Source organism: Pundamilia nyererei, unplaced genomic scaffold (assembly GCF_000239375.1).
Source record: "Pundamilia nyererei isolate P.nyererei 1_Seehausen unplaced genomic scaffold, PunNye1.0 scaffold00073, whole genome shotgun sequence".
Taxonomy (NCBI): Eukaryota; Metazoa; Chordata; class Actinopteri; order Cichliformes; family Cichlidae; genus Pundamilia; species Pundamilia nyererei.
In genome coordinates this window covers 965770-985801 of record NW_005187474.1, presented here as the reverse complement: position 1 = coordinate 985801, position 20032 = coordinate 965770, and the positions used below count along the sequence as shown (strand labels likewise).

Genomic DNA, 20032 nt, shown 5'->3' with positions numbered 1-20032 from the left:
GTACCAAGCTGCTGATTTGACTGAAAATATGAAGAAAAAAATCATCCTGCAGTTTCATGAAAAAATATTGTGGTAGTCTTTTTATATTTCAACTAAGTGAAGGTTAAAAAATATGAAATTCATGTTTTGCATTATACTGATGTTCTCAAAATATGAAGCTCAATTTATTCTAATCTGAAAAATATTAAAACCTACTTTGTTGGGATAAAAGACTGGATTAGAATAAAGTGTTCTTATTAAGTAGTATGACAAAAACTAGAAGTATTGTCGGGTAGAGAGAATTTCACACAATCCACCTCTGCTGTCAGTGGTTTCTTTCTTGTATGGTCTTATCTGAAAATAGTGACAGCCCATGGGAACTGTTATTCAGTAGGTTGCTTGCATCTAATGGATCGCATGCAATATGAGCATGAAGGAACAGATGTAGGCGAAGATTAGTTATGAGGGAAAATCTGCAGGTTTCTGTGCAGTTTAACAAACAGCAAAGCTTTTGTGTGCAATGATTATGTGTAGCAAAGCAATGTTTTCTCTGTGATATTTTAATCAAGATAGAAATTTGTTTTTGGCATTCTGGGGTGAAAAAAGAAAGTATTTGGATTAAGACCAGATCTTAATAAGCAACAGATTACGGACACTCAGTAACAAATATCAGGTTTATTTTTGCAACAGACTATATGTAAAAAACAAAAGGGAGAGAGAAAGATTTGCAAAACACGAGCTTATAATGGGAAGAAAAAAAAGTTACTGGAGAAAATACTGAAAAACAGAAAGGGAACAGAAAACAGCAGCATCCTCAGTGGAATACATTACCAGGACAGCGGAGGCATGCTTTGGATAAACCCTTCAGATGCCTTCAGTGTCCTCCTGACTTTCAGCTTGTCTCCAAAGAGACATGTTGTGTGCCAGAGAGCATTCATCAAATTAGACCAGAAAGAAAACAATGTGAAAACCCGCAGCTCTCCCTCGAGACGTGCCGACAGGTTATCACAGAGAAGGTGTCTCTTGCTCTCCAGCACTGGGGCAGCAGCACACAGCAGCCTCCCTGAAGAGCAGCCCCCCCCTCCATCCCTCCCACCCTCTCTTTCTCTCCACACAGGCTGGGATTAAGAGGGAGAAAACGGGAATTCAATTTAGATGTGTACAAATGAAAGGCAACCTACTCCATATAGTAGTTTTTAGAGATTGGGATTATACACCATAGTGAAGTTGAAGGAACAGAAAAAGTTAGTGTTTGTGTGGTTGTAAATAACTAGAGGTCCTGCGGAACAAGACTGCTGACCAAGCTTTAGAAAGCACATGCAGAGCACGGCTTGGCTTGGACATCTCATTAAGGTGGACCGTTATCAATCCTCAAAGATCGAAAACCGGCATGACACTGCTAAAGAAGGCACCAACGTGCCTTTGGCTGAGTCAGTTTGGAATTTCCTGGTCCGCATCCTCTTTGATGGTTCAATCAGTGCGTGAGCCAAGGTCAGTCGATAGCTTTACTTCTCTGAAAGCTTTAGCAAGATGTATTTGTGTATAAAACTCCCAGCGGCACCTAAGGCAGTGGAAATGGCACTGCACTTACAAACGATCAACATTTTCATACACTTTGGTATGAACACTACAGGCAGGTTTCTCTTGACAGTGTTTCTCTTTCTTCCTCTTTTTGTGTTTTTCGTGGTCCCAACTGTCTCCCCAGGTTTTCTTAGTACATCTCATAGAAGTGTGCGCTCTGCTGCTCTGAGCAGAGGCAGATAAATGAGCTGTGCTGTAGGTTCACCGTGGCTTCAGCACTTTACCGCTAGATTAATGATGCCTTCCAAGCCCCGAGCCTTTGCTTTTAGCATTTTAGAAGTACCTTCATAAAGTGAACTACAGGCACATCTTGTTTATACGCTTATCTATTGGGGCATCTTTCCTTTGGGCATGATGCTGTTTGCATCAGTACACCTGACACTCCTGAGCTAATGAAACCCTTCCTGAAGCCCACAGTGTTTCTAGAAATCTTCAGACAAAGATGCCATTTCGACGAGGAAACCCACAGCAGCGTTATTTTGAACTCAAAATCCTCGAATGGTCAAAATAATCACACGGATGCCCATATCCATAGATATGGGAACAAATAAAATAAAATACTGACATTTCAGTTTGGGTTTTTTTTGGCTTCTCAGCCAGGCTGCCTGTCAGTTTTCATCACAGTGGCTAAATTGCATGTAAGCCTCTCACATAGCCCGCGTTGAATTGTCACGGGTAAAAAAGAAGGCAAGCATTGGTGGAGGACACCATAAATTGCTAATGTTATTGGATTTCAACCAGGTCATGACCACATCAAAATGTTGACCTACACACTAATCCTGGATGGCAGACTGATGCTCAGTAACATGTGAATTTATTTCAGTTTTGATTCAGAGCCATACGTCACATCCAGCACACACAAGATTCATTGAAAAAAAAAAATGGACGTGGCTTATACATCCTCCTGGCTGTCCTTGGAGGGCCAGTTTTTTTTATTTTTAAGTCTAAATCAGACTTTGTTCATTTGCAAACCCTTTAGTGACATGCCCAAAAAGTCACAAACAAAACAAAAGACACCATGTCATCAAAAAACTGACTTTCTGTCTTTAAGATTAGTTTGTAATGGAAATCTAAACTATTTTGTGTTTTTGTGGATTTCATTGTCATGATGTAGTTTAAGCCCCCTTTTTATATCCTTCTAGCCTGAATGAGGAGACAGAGACGTATAAATATGAACGGGCATACACCTCCGCTTAGGTTATCCTATGGGGAGTTAACCTACATCTAGTACACCCACATTACATCGCTTCCTCCTCCTTGGTTTCAAATAAACCTAAAGGACAGAGCGAAAGGAGAAAAAAGGATGTGAGCAGTAGAGAAAGAGATTGGTGAGGTGGGAAGAGAGAGGCAGTATTGATTCCTTGATTCCCGTACCTCTGCCAGTGAGTGCAGAGTGTCAAGATCTCCCGCCAGGAAAAACAAATCACAAGGCTGAAGTGATGGATGTGGCACTCCAGGATCCGGCGGTTTTGCCATCTGGATGGCCGACACTGTATATCAGCCTCATGCGCAGCAAATTAAATTTACATTTGGACGGCTTCCCCGGGCCTCACCCAACACAGATGCACCAAAAGCAGCCCTCCGCCACAACTTCCTTAATGGGTTTGATCTATCATTTCCGGGTCTATTATGTAAAGATGATGTTGGTCCATGTTCAGAATGTCAAAACGATGTTACAGTCGCAATAGAATCACATTATGCGCGGCCAAATGGATGTTAAGCAAAATGACATCACCTTTAATTTCCTTAACATGAGTCGATACTAATCCAACTTGCCGAAATATTTTGAATGCGCATTAGAACATCGGTGAAATAAGAGAGCAAATTCGATAAAAGCCAAAGTCTGTCTTCATTTTTAGGACCCTGATTCATTCCTCGCCCATTTTTTTTCCCTTTGTCTGGTTTGTCACCGTCACACATGCAAACCCCTGCAGTATGAACAAAGTAAGGCTTGTTAGGAAGTACACTTAAAGGCTTCAAATTATTAGTCCAAAAAGGATAAGTGAGGATGTAATGCCACATATAAAAGAGAAGGTTTTTCTGCTTAGCAGCACACCACAAAGAAAAAAATCTAACCTGGCCCTGAAGACGCCGCCATGCCTAAATGAAATGACCTTTAACGCCGAGCTGATCAAATGGCCTGAAGCAAGACTATAAAAGAACATTGCAGTATAATGTTTTACAGTGTACTTTTTTTCTGGTCTATTGTTTGCCCTTTCCCATTTTCCTGGACGGTAAAATGTATCGTGTTTGGCAGGTGAGGAAGTGCGCTGAAAGCAGTCTGAAATGGATTTGATATAAGAGTCGATGTGGCAGCAGATGCCACGATTTGGTTTATTTTGGATCCTTAGTTTGTAAAAAGAGATACTGAATTGCTTTGAAAGAAAGAAGAAGAAAATATTGATTTAAGCCTCTGTTGAGCTGGCTTTTGTTTTCCTATGTCCTTTTTGTTTTTTAAGCTTTCATGGCTGGTTGTCCTCTAAATGTCAGAGGTGTTTTGTGATGGCTCTCAGCAATCGCTTGAAGGGCTATGCAAAGCTACACAATGAAAAGCAAATTGAGCATGTGAGTCGACAGTTGTGCCGTGAACTTCAGCCCCCACTGTTCCCCAATAATCTGATCTCATTTATGTAAAGACAGCGCTTCCTGGAAAGCAGCGTAGCAGCTGCTACAGCGCCGGGGAGCTCGTGCCTGTGTTGACAGATGATTTCACCAGTCCAAAAGTTTAGTTTAGCCACTTGTATTCACATCTCAACTGCCTGGCTCTCTTTAACCTAACCTAACTTGAGTGGGAGTCCTCTCAGCCCATAGATGCAGCTAAGTATTCCGTGCCCTCACCACTCCTCTGTGTAATTCTCTCTTTTCAGACAACTGACGACTTGCTGGTGGCATCAGCCGAGTGTCCAAGCGATGACGAGGACATTGATCCCTGTGAGCCGAGCTCAGGTGGGTTAGGTTAGTCATCTCTTTTTTTATTCTACTTTTCTCTGGGTGTGTCAGTGTGTCTTTGTGTGTAACAGTTCACCCCCACCAGGGCACTCGAGGCTAACGCGTAGTGTTTAAATGAGAAGATTGGAGTTTCGTTAAAGCTTAAACACTTCTCAGAGGCTGACTGCGTGATACAGCAAGCTGCAGGCAGTCTGTTGGGTCGGGCAGCTCCATTTCTATACAGTAGCTCTTTCAGTAGTTTGTTGGAATCTAAATTATAAATGCAGTAAAATTACTGGTTTTTATTCATGCTGATTAATGTTTTAAGGCATTTTAATGTAACTAGCTTATTTGAATAGATTCAGGGTAGAGATCTATCACTGTCTGACCTTGGAGGGTTAAACGTTTTGAGAAAGAGATGCTATTTGTTTGTTTTTTGCTACAAGTTTGGTAGGACACATTCACATTTATTTGTTACACTCAGTAGATTTAGTCAGAATGAACGGAGGATCATCTGGCACTATTACTTAGAACGTGTTTAAGTTTATTTTCAGTTGTTGCTGTTTTTGTGTGGGTTTTGTTTGCTTGTTTGTTTGTTTGACGATTGTGCTTCATCGTGTCCTGATCTGTGTGTTTTTTTTTTATTGATTCAAAAGCCTGATAATTGTTGCTTCACGACTTCCATCCATCAACATTAACCCACCTAAATTAAATGTTCGGAACAATGCTCTCAAAGAACCTCGTGCCCAAATAAAACTCTGCCTTTTTGCGTCAAACCAGCCGCTGTTACTGTGCTTTCATTTAATTTCTTCATCGGCTCACGGCATCTGTTAATAAACTCAAAAAGCAAAAACAAAAAAGGCCACACACACACGCACACAGTTGTGATTATCAGACCTGCAGGGCTCCAGCACGTGAAATCAAAGAGGGTAAACCCAGAGAGTTGGGGAAGGCTGATTTTTACAGGTGTGCAAAGAGTCCCCACTGTTGTTAATTAAATTCTACAGTGGGCAGTGGGAGTTCATCCTGTTGTTTCTCATGCAGTATTGCTCACAATGGCTGCACATAACCACCCTCGGAGTTTGTGATTGAGGCACATGTCATGTGTTGCTCTTCATAAAATAAACAAACACATTTTAGCTTTGGGTTCTGACCGTGTGTGTTGAAGAGCCCCGATAAGTGTAAAACAATAATCATTAAAAAAAAGGTACCACTTATTGTTCTCCCTGAAATTGAAAATGCTCCTCCCAAGCTTTACTCAGACAAATATTATAAATGTGTTTGCTCCCTGCAATGCTAGCAAACTTTTAATCTCTTACCTCGCCACACATGGAGGGCAATTAAGCGTAACCTTTGAATGGAAAGATTTTTTAAATGCATTCTGAAGTGATGAGAAGCACAGAGAACAATTAAGTCCAGACCCAAGGCCCCACGCTCCATCTAAATGTGCTATCGATCAGAATGTGGTCATAAAACGTCCACTAAATTAATGTGTGCCCCACAGCAAAGACTATCAACTTTTCTAGTCTGTCCCTCTTCCTGTTCCTTTGGTTTTCTACTAGCGAGATTAACTTTTACCTCGCATTTCTCCTGCAATACATCAGAGCGATATTCCGATTGGGCAGCATCACAGCAGGTCCTTCCAGGGAACACTGTATCTGCTGCTTCTGAAAAAATTCACAGGAGATTGAGCTGTGTACTGATTCACACTCGCATTATGATATTCTGTGACAAGGGCATCTGCCAAAACATCAATTGCATACTGTGTGATGCTTAGGGACACACCCTCCCAGTGCAGAGTATCCCTCTTCTTCTGTGATCACTGAAGGGGATTTGACACCAGAGCTGTGGGCTCCCAGGGTGGCAGCTGTCTAACACCGTATCCTGATTAATATCTACATTCAGAACAATTCACACGCTCTGCCAAGCACATGCCACATCTCCGACAGGGCTGCTGTGCATAAAGAACTGGATACACTGTTGCTGATAAAGTGCTACTTACTCATATTACTGTTCAGCCAGCTCCTTTTAATGACGCCAATAATATATCATTTTTCATGCAACACCTTGACAGCCTCTTCTGTCTGGCATCTCCAAAGGAGTGGCCAGATGCGCATACATTTGATATCTCTCTGTCTTCACAGCGCATGTATGCATACAGCAGGATAATGTTGGTGTATAAGTGATCTACAGAGGTCGAGCTTTGAAAAACACTATTATGCAAGCTCTCTGTGGTCCAAGGTCAGCTCTAGATCATCCCGCATCTTACTGGAGTCTTGTCCCACAGCAGTCTCTGTCAGTTGTTGAATGACATGAATCAGGTAAACTTACTTATTGCCGAGCTTTATTACTCTTACTTCCGGAAACCATGGAAAGCCATCGCTACCAGCAGAGCTTATCGCCCAGCAGGACTCGGATTAGATCATACTGCACCAAATTGAATCCTCCCCCCTGCTTCTTGAAACCACAGAGGAATACACAAGCCCGTGATGCTGCAGCTCATCTGATCTGTAATAGGAGGATGCTTTGGGACCATGCTTGTACTGGGCAGCCAGTCTCACACAGCTGAATGTCAGCGTAATCCATCTGTTTATGTGATACCTGTTTTTCCGACTTCTTAGAAAGAAAAGTAACAAAACTATCCATAAAGATAAAAAATCCAATTCTCTCATATGTAAATATTGTGTGAATGCTGACGTTTAGCAAAAATTTCCTTCATTTCTTGCGAGAAAATCTTTTAAAGACTGACACAAAGGGTTCTAATTATTTGCTGAAAACACAGATGCAGGTGGGAAAATATTCTCTTGAACAGCGTAGAAAGCTGCCACTGATTATTCTGCACCAAGTTTTCATGGTGAAAGTTAATGAAAGAGGTTGTTGCTGAGCTACATGAAGTCAGATGAAACGGATGTCTCTTACCTACCAGCTCCAGTTCATTGGCACCATGCAGGCTGTTGATGGAGGGCAGCTGCTGCAGAGTGACCCATATCCAAGGTTGCATGATTACATGCCGGAACTGCCTTTGTTCCTCATTTTTCCTCCTCTGAGAGAACAATCCATGTTTAAAATTAGCAGCTGTTTAAAATGAGTTAAATTCTTGTTACCAGATTTGATAGGATTGTTTTACTCGTACCACCTTTTGGTTGAAAGCAAGTAAAGCAAATTTTGTGCACTGTGTAAAATGTAATAAAATCTGAATGCAATGATTTGCAAATCTGATAAACCCATATTTTATTCACAATAGGGTATGGGAAACATATTGAATGGTTAAAGTGAGAAATCTTCCTTCTTTATGAGAAATATTAGCTCATTTTGAATTTGATGGCAGCTAGATATCTCAAGTGAGCGGGGCTGGGGGGCCAACAAAAGGCTGGAAATGTTCTCTTGAGTAGTAAAAAAACAGCTGGAGAAAAATTTTGTAGTTAATTTGATTTTTTTGTCAACAGGTCAGTAACATGATTGGCTTTCTTAAGGAGGCAGATTTTCTCCAATCTATAAAAACCAATACCTACAATAATAATAATTCTGAATAATATACATCGGTAAAGTAAATAATTAAAACTAAGAGTTAAAGCCGACCATGAACATTGGATGCCCATGATCTTCAGTCCCTCAAGCACCGCATTAAAAATCGACATGATTTTGTCACAGAAATCAATGCGAGGGTTTAGGAACAAATCCATAAATCGTTGTTCGCCATTGTTAAACACAGTTGTTTGTGCTATCCATAAACACAGGTTAAAGCTTCGTCGTACAGAAAAGAAGTCATATATGAACATCATCCAGAAATCCGGGTCTGCTTGCACATCTGGAAAAGACTTAACAATACAGTTTTTAGAGACATGCATGTCTGTCAATATATGCTCCCATTCAGACCATGTCTTATTCAAGGAAGGCCTTACCTATTTTATCAAGTGGATTCTCAGACTATATACTGCATCTATTACAACAGCGTGGCTTCACAGCAGAAGAGTCCAGCAGCTGGACTGTCCTGCCTGCAGCCCAGATCTTTCATCATTTTAAAACATTTGGCACATCATGAAATGAAAAATTCAGCAAAGAAGATCCAGGACTGTTGAGCAGCTGGAATCTTGAATCAGACAAAATGAGACTGCCATCAAATCCAAAATAACCTCTCTTCACGTCATTACCTACTGGCTTTTTTTAAATTTTATTTACATTAATCCAACTTTTTTTGAATTGGAGACATGCATGTTGAGAAATTGATAATGTAAAATGTTTGACATGTAGCATTTAAAATATATTTTTTAAGTAAAGGGGTGTGAGGATTAATCCTAATTTCAAATTAAATAGGTTAACTGCACTTATAATAGAGCCAGATTACAACATAAGTCTGTGTTCTATGTCAGCACAGTAAATAATGAAGATAATGCTCGCAGCAAGCCGTTGTACCCTAACGTAAAGGCAGGTGGAAACATCTAGCTTGTTGGTAAGAAAATACTTTGTTTCAATTTTAGATTATTCTTCTGTTTCCAATCTGAACCTAAGCTAACTGGCTGTCAAATGTAGCATTATACTTCCCAAAGTATGTTTATTATTACACAAAATAGCTGTTTCATATTAAGCTACAATTGGCTGTTTTCTTCATGCAGCTTTAAGCGTACGACCCAATAAAATCTAACTATTCCTTAGTGGCCCATAGAAATCAATACCAGCTTTGAAATTGACTCCCTTAATTATTACTTGAGAACAAAGCCCCCCCTCCATACCTCATAATGAATAAATGATGGAGGAAAACATGAGGAAGTTTCTCTTACACCTGACAGAATACACAATGTTTCCTCTGAAGTTTGGATTCTCTGATCCCTGACTTCTAATGTTTTTTTTTTCCTTTCTTTTGAGAGAGTGCACAAAAGTAGACGGATATATCCAAACACTCGATGCCTCAGCTGGATGTTTATCTTTTAAACCCGTGCACCTTTATTTTTCCACCATTATACCATCATTAATTATGCAACATGCAATCATGTAAAATGTGATTTGTATGAAAGAGAAAAGCACCCCCCCCCCAACATTATCTAGGTTCACACCATCAGCCTCAGTGAGACTTGTGGTATGTGCAGACCTTTGCATTTCACACATAATCTTTGAGTGCTTTTATTCTCTGCTAGAAATAGCCTTTTTCTGCACATTGCCCATAGGCAGGTTAAGGTTAATCATCTCTAGTTTCCTCTTCTCTCTATGCGTGCTCATCTTTTTTTTTTTATCCTCAAGCATTCTGCAGTGACATTAGCGGCTGCTAATGTGTTTGACATTTTGTTTTAATAGATTTAATTTATGGTTGGGGAAACAATACATAGAGTAAACCAATAAATCAAACGGTAAATGAATACTCTCTTTAACCCCATGGCAATGACTGGAATGCACCCAGACAGGAGGAAAAAAATTAGAGTAAATTATTGTTTTAAAAGTAGCTGTGAGATTAATGAAACATTAAGAGCACTGTGCTGGCTTAAGAGGTCACTGCCCACATTTAATAGGTTATTCAATCATACCCAGCTGGAACTCTGTGTGTGTTCATTTCTCCCTTTGCTGAATACAGTGTCATGCACCTTGCATGCCAGACTGCCACTAGCAGTGATGGTTTAACTAATGGAAAAAAAAGGCCTTTTTTCAAAACCGGAGGCCTATTGAACGTGGTCGTAGCTCACAGCCGGGAACAACGCCGATGACCTTCAAGCATCACGTTTACTCTTTTTGCCAACATGTTGCTGTTATTTTCCTATAGTCTGCTACTTTCTGCAGACAGCCTTATGGAATTTTGCCATTTTTGTTTTTCTTGCACTCTTTCACTGCGGATTATGCCATTCAAGTCTTCTCTCTACATCCTATTTTAAATGAAGTGTGTTCTGAGAGAAAACAGGATTTCACACTTACTGTCAGTCTTTCTCTTTACTGATCCCACCGTATTTATATTTTCAATTACTTTTTTTTTTTTTTCACCGTTCATCTTTCTGGTGTGCTGACATTGATGATAACACATTGTGTCTGTTTATGAGTCTAAGTAGGGCATGAAAGACTTTGCTAACCAAGAAAAGAAAAGTTGCTCAGTTAAAGGCCAGTTATCGAAATAGTAAAAGCAACTAAGACATTACAAATATTAATAAAAAATGTACCAGTCTGGAAAATGCTTGTAAAGATTATCTCATCTTTACATGCATTTGATATTTTTGTTGACCTGCTGTCTAACAACTGTATCACTTAATCTGACTAAAGGTGGTCATTAAGTTGTTGTGGGGATAAGAAATAGTCTCTACTAAAACATATGGACAGTTTACTGAAAAAAGTTTTTCCTCCACTTCCTGATTTCTTATTTCAAGTTTAAGATCTTCAGAGATTTTTGAACATTCGAAAGATAACAAAGATAACCCAAGTAAATACAAAATGCAGTTTTTACATGATTTGATTCATTAATGGGAAAAGTACCCTAATGCCATGTTTGACTGGTGTTCTTGTTTATAGCAGGTGTAGCAGGAAGTAAACTGTCCAAATAGTTGAGCTTTTGTCTCGCCACTCTACAGAATATTTTGCCAAAAATTTTTTGGCAAATGAGCCTTTGTGTCCTTTTTTAGTCAGCAGTGGTTTTCACCTTGAATCTCTCCCATGGATTTCATTTTTTGCCTAGTCTTGTTCATATTGTTGAATCATGAACTCTGACCTTAATTGAAGTGTCAGGCCTGCGTTCTTTTATGACTTCCTGGATGAGTCATTAATGTGCTCCAGCAGTAATTTTGCTAGGTAATTTTGGCAGGTAGGTGAACCTTCCCACTCCTGGGAAGTGAGTTGCTTTTTGAGATCTTTCAGCCCATCTCACTATTGTTTAAATGATTTCTTGATTCAGCAGATCTGACAGTTATCAGTCCTGGGTGTGGCTAGTGAGCATGAACTCTTCTGTCCAACAATGTGGTTAATCACAGTTTTTGTGCACACAGTTGTCATAGCAGCTTGTGTCTACATATTTAAAACTGTTTGTGTTATCATCATGAAACAAAATACAGGTATGAACACAATGACACAATGTTACCTAGCTATAGAGCCATAAGTAAGTAGGTATAGAGCCCGAGACCTCATAGCCTGACACTATAGAACTCTACCTCTCTAATCAAGAGATGAACTCCAGACTTGTGACATTAAAGCTGAGTAAGCTTAGTCGTCTTCTTTCATCTTGCCTTTTTAGTGGAATCCCTCTTGGCAAAGGCTTAAACTGCATCATACCTTTTAGTGGGGTTAAATCAAACACCTTTTTAATAATTCTCACTTCATTTCATGCTCACTCAGCTCTCAGTTCATCATCCACCATCAGCGTGCGCAGAGCCACTTCAGACTCATATATGCAAGCTGTCATGAGGCATACTGCCAGCATGTCACAAGTACAGGGTGGCTTGCATCACTTCTTGAGGACACTCCGATAATTAAAGAGGCAAGAGGGATTTAATAAATGTTTTGGCTCTGCTGCAGTTGATACAGTGACCTGTCTGCAAAATGATCCCCGGCTATATGACAACTCTGACAGCTCATGATTATAGCTGGATATGTGAAGTAAGAAGATGGCATAACACTAATCTGGCTGAATAACAGCACTGTGTCACTGAGCATGCCAATAGCTGTAAGCCTGGTTGATCTGAAGGCAAACCTGCAGCCACACCTCCCTAAGCCCTCCACGATGCATGATGTGTTGCTCATGTTGTCAGCTGTTGCAGTTTGCGGATGGCCAAGTTTACACAAAATCTCTTTTCGCTAGTTTCTTGATAAAAAATAAAAATTACTTCATTCTTTGATTCATTTCCATTGGAGCATTAACACAGCCTTGCCATTGTGCATTCGCTTAGAAAAAAAGCTTTATCCTTGTCTACCCTGCACAACCCTTTAAAGCCATTAGCAACAAAAGCTAATGAAAGGTCAAGCCCGGCCTGTCTGTTCAATATATTCTGAATAATCTTGGTTGCTCCATTACCTCTCAACAAGTCTTACAGACACCTGAAGTAAACCCACCCCCTGCTGTGCTTTTCCTTCATCTATGGCCCCCATCAACCTGCCCTGTTGCAAATTACCAAACAAATGAACCCTTTCGCTGGAGACAAATGAGGAAAAATAGTCTTTGAAGAGGACCATTTATTCAAATCCCACCTGACAGTGCAAAATCTCTGATCCCATTTCTCTCCTTGAGCGCATGTGGCACAAAGAAGTCAGGCAAAGAGAAGTAGAATCACATCAGGCATTTCTCCGGCTTTTAAATGACATTTTCCTATGCGTCAGTGCTAATATCTTCAAGAGGCAAGCTCATATATCCATACTGAAGGATGCAGGCAGAATTAAGAGAAGAGATGCAATCAAATAAAGCCCGAAGAAAGAAAAGCATCAAAGTCTTCAAAGTCGCTTTGCACTGTTTATTAACACTGCACGGCAAAGTGCAGTGTCTTAGCCAGGCTGTTTCTTTTCTTCCACTAAAACTCATGTATCAAGGTCACATATAAAATCTTTGCTTCTTTGTTCAGTTTTTATTTTATTTATTTACTTTTTTGTGCATCTCGTCTCGAGAACTCTCTGGTGAAAGCGAATGATTTGTGACTAAATAACTAGAACATTAACTGTTGTCCTTGTAAATAAAACAGCAAAGACTTTATGATGGTCTGGATATGAGACTGAACTATAAGTCTTGCTCTGGGATGAGACTTAGAGGAGAGAGTTATTCTGGCAGCTTTTACCCAACTGCAATCCTTCAAAAGTTAACCCCCCTGAGTTTACCTCCATCGCTTCACAAGCACACCCCTGCAATGCTGCCATGAAGCTAGACACACTTTAAGGTCATTTTCCCCATGTCTAATTTTACCCTTGGGTGCGCTCGAGTAGAGCTCATAAGAGCAGCCATCATTTTAAACACTTGTTTCAGTTGCTATTTCTTTCTCAGTTTATGTGCCTTCATTCTGAGATGATGGAGTGCTAATGAACAGACAGGCAGATGCATTTTGACTGAGGTCCTTTTGGGGTTTTCTCAATGGCCTTGGGTCTGGGACATTACTTTATCTGAACTCCACTTGAGTTCAGGCGCACTGTAGGGCAGGGGCACAGTCAGGCACATGGGTAACAAATGAGCTGCATCACTGTGTTAAAGGCAGTCTAGTAGACTGTGTAAGATCCCATCAGGTGGCTATTTGATAGACAGTGCTGAGACTAAAGGTGAAATAAAGAGCTACTGTAAATGCTAATAGCTTTAGACAAAACATGGTTGTGTCAGCACTGTGCTAAATTTAGTGCTAACCTTTGACTGGTCAGCTCTCTGCACCATAAAAGTATTGAGTTCTTACGAGCTGTAAGAGTGGCGCCAACAGATCAGAAGAGTCCTAGTAAATTTTAAATACTGCGCAGAGCACCCAGAATTTAGGAACACAAACATACCACAGTCATGGAGGGTGAGGGGGAATTTAAGCTAGCATTTTTCTTCATATTATAATTTTTATATAAGCAAATTAAAGGAGAATTATGGGCTGTATGTCCCGATCCCAAAAAATGAAGGCCAACAATTATTTTATTATTTCTTTGGGGCATTTTAATTCATTTATGTAGTTATTTTTTTTCCACTTAGTTTCATTTTTTGGGGGGCTGTTGTAGCCCTCCATAGAAAGATTTCCATTAATGTTGAAGTAAATGAGTAGCTCATTTAACCCACTTATTTTACTTTTTCAGTGATGAAAGACGGATTGTGGTCAGTTAATTGAGAGCTTTCCAATGTAAAGTCGCTGTGAGAGCTCAGCCTGTGGGGAGCCAATCAACAGATCATGGCAAGAGGAAATAACAAAGCCTAGAGCTGGAGGTGTTAGATCACACAAGGAAGAACAGCACGCCATGATACTTTTGGCACATGGTTCACTCCTGATGTAGCAGTCTGAGGCTGCCTCCCTCCCGAACCAGCCGAGGTCTCATATAAAACTCTAGAGTGCCACATCAAGACCTCTATCCTCCATCAACCTGCTATGTCATCTACACTTTCAACTTTTTTGACCCTGAACAAAGGATAGATAGCACATATGAAAGTAACTCACCGTTAATGCCCGTGCGATGGTTTGCTTGGGACGAGCCGTGTCAACCAGTGGCTTTTGCCCACAAGGCGAGAGCATTCTTCACACCTGTCTGCAAGGATAAGTGGGCTTGTCACAAGCAGAGCTAATCTGTTGCAACGCTCAGTCACATTCAATCCCCCATTGGTACTCTCTGCTTGTCCTTGAATGTCGGATAGCATTGGAAGCATACTTGGGCCGCTGATCAGTCTAACCATGCTGGAAAACATGTCAATGAAGAGGAGCAGCATCTTTGCGTCTGATAGACAGCTTGGGGAACTTTTGCCCTTTGCAGTTTACACTTTTTTGTGCCCTTTAGTCCAATATTTTCCTAAAATAGACATACCTGATAGAGGTTGATCACGAGCAAATAGAACGCCATTCGAAGTCATTGTTTGTCTGAGAATTCAACTGTCACTCAAGAGGAGATATGGGAGTAATCAAAAAGTGCTTTATTTCCAAAGCCATCGACAATGAGTAAAGGCACAAGAGAGAGAACAATGATAAGAGCTAGCAGAGACATAAGGAGAGCTGTATTATAGCTTGGATAGCATTCAGAAAATGAAGTGGGTTTGCTGATGTGCTATCACTCTCATATTCACAGGAGGATCCCTGGTAGTAGGATGCTTTCAGTGTTATAAAAAACCGACATCACTGTGTAACAATAGTCAAAGAAATATGTAGAAGAAGAACAAGAATAGTTTGCAGATAGGTCAATGCAAAGTAAATCCACCCCCCCAACCCCCATTTTATTGTTAGGCTTGTCCAACAGCATCGATAATAATCCTATTTAGAGTTACTGCGTACGATTGGTTTCTCCTTCACTGAATTCTTTTTCAGTGTCCTATTTGCTAATGCTCACAGAAGTACATTGTCTGTCATTAAATAAGGGTCTGATAAGATAGGAAGAAGTGATTATGACAAACTTCAACACAATAAAACTCTGCTATCCTTTTTATTTTCCTTTTGATGTAAAATCGTTGCTCTGCGCTGTATTCTTGAATAGGAAGAGTTACTTATGTGGAAATATTTCTGTGAAGGATTGAAATTATGAAGACACAGTGTTGCAGTTTCTGTTTTAGAATAACATTTCTTTCTAAAGTTGGTTTGATTGTATTAAAGCTAATGAATGCATTTTATTTCTTAAACCAAAATATAAAAAAATAAATAAGTGAAGACAGTAGGACAACAAAGTAGGACATGAAAGACAGCACACGTATGACCAATTTCAAACTCTTTTCTCGAATTTATTATGCAGCGGTCCCTCGTTTATTCGTTCTAAAAATTACGTTCTAAAAATAACCCGCACTAGGTGAAATCCGCGAAGTAGCCAAGTTTATTTTTTACAATTATTGTAGATGTTTTAAGACTGTAAAACCCCCTCACTACACACTTTAGTTTTCTCAGACAGGCATGAACATTTTCACACTTTTCTCTCTTGTTTAAACTCTCAAAGTTCAAACCTTGGTAGAAAAATAAGTCCAGTATTACAGAATGAAACCAAAGATCAAACCATGTGACGCAGATGTGTCTGTGTCAATCAGGACACAGAACACAATATGCAAGTTAAAAAAACAACAACAAAAAAACCCCGAAGCATGCAAAATTGCACAAAAAAAATCCGCAAAACAGCGAGGCCGCAAAAAGTGAACCGCGTTATAGCGAGGGACCACTGTGTTTAAATCTTTTATAAGAATTGTACTTGCCAAAGAATTTAATATCCCGTGATGTTCTGATCAATATTGCCATTGCTGTTCATGTGAGCATAAATGGCAACTAATATAAGCATCGCTAATGTTTCAATGTATAATTACTTCTCATTAGAAAGTATCAGTATATCATCTTTAAATGGCATTGTGAGCTCTTCATCTAATAGTTACAGTGACGCGTATAATATGAATAAAAGACATAACATAGAGAAACATCAGTGAGAAGCAAACTTCTACTTTTCATTTAAATGCGAGGTTATACGATAGCGACAATGAAAACCTACAGTAGGAATAAATGTGAACTGACTACTTTACCATTTGCATTACGTAACAAACTGGCCCCTTATATCAACACATATGATTCTGTGTGTTACAGCATAGTCACTGCATCATTTCATAAGTGCTGCAAGAAGCAGCAACAAAGTGGAAAATCTGCAAAGCTTGCTAAAATAAAACCCCAAAAAACTGCCCAGTCAACACAGAGGAGCCATTTGAGCCCTTCATCTCCACACATCTATGTTTGTTTCTGTTATTGTTAGTTTGTCCACTGGAAATAAAAACAGAAACTTAACATCTTCTCATCAAGATCACTACGATCTAAACACAGCTGTAATTCCCTGAGATATTTTCTCCCGATCCAGTCTAAACAGATTGCTTTCATTTCCAAATGTTAGCATTAAGTGTTTGGATTTCACAATTGCAACAAAGAGGGGCTTAACCAGAAATGATGACTGCTACAAAAACACACAGAGAGATGTGCCAGGAGGACTGAATGATATCGGGGAGGGGGGGACTGACATGTTTTCAAAATAGCACCACCAAAGAAGTCGAGACAGCCTTTGGCAAAAATCTGCTGATTCAATTGAAGAATTGTTTCTTTCTGAAAGATTTATTTTCAGAGACTGTGAGACAGTCATGCTGCTCGGATGAATGCTGAATGTTGGAAGTATGGCTTGTTCATTCATGACTATGCTGTAAAGCATGTAATGAGTTGTGAGCTTCCCTGCGATTGATTAACACATTAGTAGTAGTATTAGTAGTATTACTTTTGAATTTAGAAAATCTCTTTTTTTTTTTATATATCCATCTATCCGTTCACTTAACCACTTATCCAACTGTTGTTATGGGCGAAGTGCCGCCTGTCTTAGTTATCGTAGCTTGTAAAAAAATTCCCATATTCCCAGTATAACATTTAGACATCCTCTATAGGCAGAGGAGAAGGTTAGAAAGGTCAAGTGCTATATTGAAGTCTACAAAACATCCCTGGCTCTTTTGAAGGTTCTTCTTAGGGTTGCATTTCATTGTAACTTCTTTGGTAATTTTGTGACTGTCAGACCATGTAAAGTGTTGCCTTTCAAATATGCTCGGGGTATTTGTGTCTTATTTAACAGTCAGAGTCGTTTTGAAGTCTTTTGGCCATCACAATGGGATATTAAACGCTTAAAGTGTCAGATCACGCTGCAGAAAGACATTCGCTGGGACCCCTTATCTTTGCCATTATATGCCATTTCATTCTATTGTGCTCTATTCATTGTCTGACTGCACGCTTTTCTATTTGATGGGAAAGCCATTTAAGCCAGCATGTACTTTGAAAATCGTCAGTCTTGATGTCTATTATATTTGGGATATTCATTTGTACATGCAGATAGAAAAATGCATGCTCTCATTCATTACACCAATACGGTCAAAGTAATGATGAAACATAAAACATGGCTTTTTTGCAGTAATCTTGTTTTTTTGTCTTGCAGCCAATCCCACTGGTGCTGGACCAAAGGGTTACCCAGGAACACAGGAGGTCTTCCGGGAGTCGAGCAGTACTACGGGGATGGTGGTCGGCATCGTAGCAGCAGCGGCGCTGTGCATTCTCATCCTGCTTTATGCTATGTATAAATACCGGAACAGAGACGAAGGCTCCTACCATGTAGACGAGAGTCGTAACTACATCAGCAACTCGGCACAGTCCAACGGAACCGTGGTCAAAGAGAAACAGGTCAACACAGCGAAAACCTCGAGCAAGAACAAGAAGAACAAGGACAAGGAGTACTATGTGTGATTGTCAAAGCTCTGGTCTTTGTCAGGCCAACGTAAACATTTATCAAAAAGACAAATCAGGACTTGTGTAATATAACAACAAATACAAACATTATTTAGTCATTCCCCCCCCCCATAAGACAATGCTCTGAAAAGCTGAAAAAAAACCTTGTTAATTAAAAAAAATTAAAAAATAAACTTTCTTCAGTCTTAAACACTGGACAGAAAGTACTGAGGTTAAAAGACTGGAGGAAAAATGGGTCTGCCAACAATTAAAAGTGAACTAAATACATATCTAACATGTCAGCAAAACACCATTAACCCATCTGTGACTTGTTCTTTGGCCACGATAATGTGATCGAACTCCCGTGTTTCTGGAGGAGCACAGATGCACTTTGCAAATGGAGTGACAGCATAGCAGACTTAACGTTCCATTTCCATTGCCTGTGTTTGTGTTGCTGGGACTTTTTCTAGGTAAAATGGCACAATGCATAAATAAATACATACATTAAAATACGCCAAACATTTATGAAGAGGATGAAGAGGAATTTAAAAAAAAAAAATCAATCACATGACGTTTAAGCCAGAGACGAGGAATCAGCCAAAAGTCCTCACGGTAGAGGCAGAGATGGCCTGCAAAGACTATTACCTGGCAGGCAGGGCTGCTGCAGTGCAAAGATGAGAACAGATGGCAGCTTCTCTTGAAGACTTTGGTTTAAAAGAATATGTGAGTTGTGCCAGGAAGAAATCTGGAGGCCTTCGTTTTCACATTGTGTGAACTCAAAGGAGAGACTTCGCTCAGAATCCCGCAGATGTCTCAACGGTGATCATTCAGGAGCCATGCACGCAAAATTATCTTATTACAGTACATATGTTTATATACAATACAACCACATCTATATGTGCTTTCTGGACTGTGACAAAGTGGTGTTTTATAGCCTGTTGTATAGATGATGCAAACTATAACTGCTCCTCAGCCGTTTTGGAATAAAACCTTTAAAAAAAGGACAAAAAGAAGACATAAATGTTATTAAGTGTTGCTAGACATAGAAGATTTTATGAGGACATCTGCATTTTGTTTTTGTTTTTTCAGTTGGATAATAATTTGAATCGCTCCCTGTTTTTACATGTGTTCCTATATAGTTTTTATACAACCTGGACCAGTAACAGCCTAACCTGAAACCTGCACAAGCTGTTGATAGCGGAGATGTGTGACAACTTGTGTGGCTCTCTTTTAAGGATCCTGGTAGAATCACTGCCTTCCTGCTCAATCCTGACTTACATGAGTGAGAATGAAGACCTAGAATATGAGTGTTGATGATGATGATGATGATGATGATGATGGATGATGCCAGTGATAAAGATAAATTAACTTGCTGTGTGTGTGTGTTTTCCAAGTGGTATTATAAGATTGTCCAGTGTGCGCTTGGGATGACACAAAACCAGAGGAGAATAGCTCAAATAAGTCTCCATTTCAACTGTTCTGTGTTTGTTCTGTCATTCTGTCAGTCAATTCTGCTTTCCAGAGACCTGTACTTGGAATGAGTATGAGGAAAAATGACCATGAACTATAAATGATGATCATGAATTCTCTTTGTTTGCTCCTCTTTTTATTTCTTCAAGCATTTCATGTTCAGTTGAACTTCTTCTTGTACTCCACATCAAAATGAGTCATAAAAATGAGGGTTTTTTTTTTTTTTTGAAAAATCAAATGAATAAAATATGACT

The 20032-nt window shown here is 39.7% G+C and overlaps 1 protein-coding gene across 8 annotated transcripts in view; it reads left to right on the top strand.

The window, feature by feature from the left end:
- Positions 1 to 18446, top strand: part of LOC102193674 (neurexin-1a) — a 259420-nt gene extending 240974 nt beyond the window's left edge. For 7 of the 8 annotated variants that reach the window (XM_013911867.1, XM_013911865.1, XM_013911862.1 and 4 more), the window contains 2 exons: positions 4428 to 4515; positions 18022 to 18446. In XM_013911867.1, the coding sequence (XP_013767321.1) occupies positions 4428 to 4515; positions 18022 to 18326 (393 nt within the window). In that variant the 3' untranslated portion in view covers positions 18327 to 18446. The remainder of the gene's footprint in view (positions 1 to 4427; positions 4516 to 18021) is intronic. The other variant, XM_013911863.1, reaches the window with a different exon arrangement.
- Positions 18447 to 20032: the final 1586 nt, after the last annotated feature.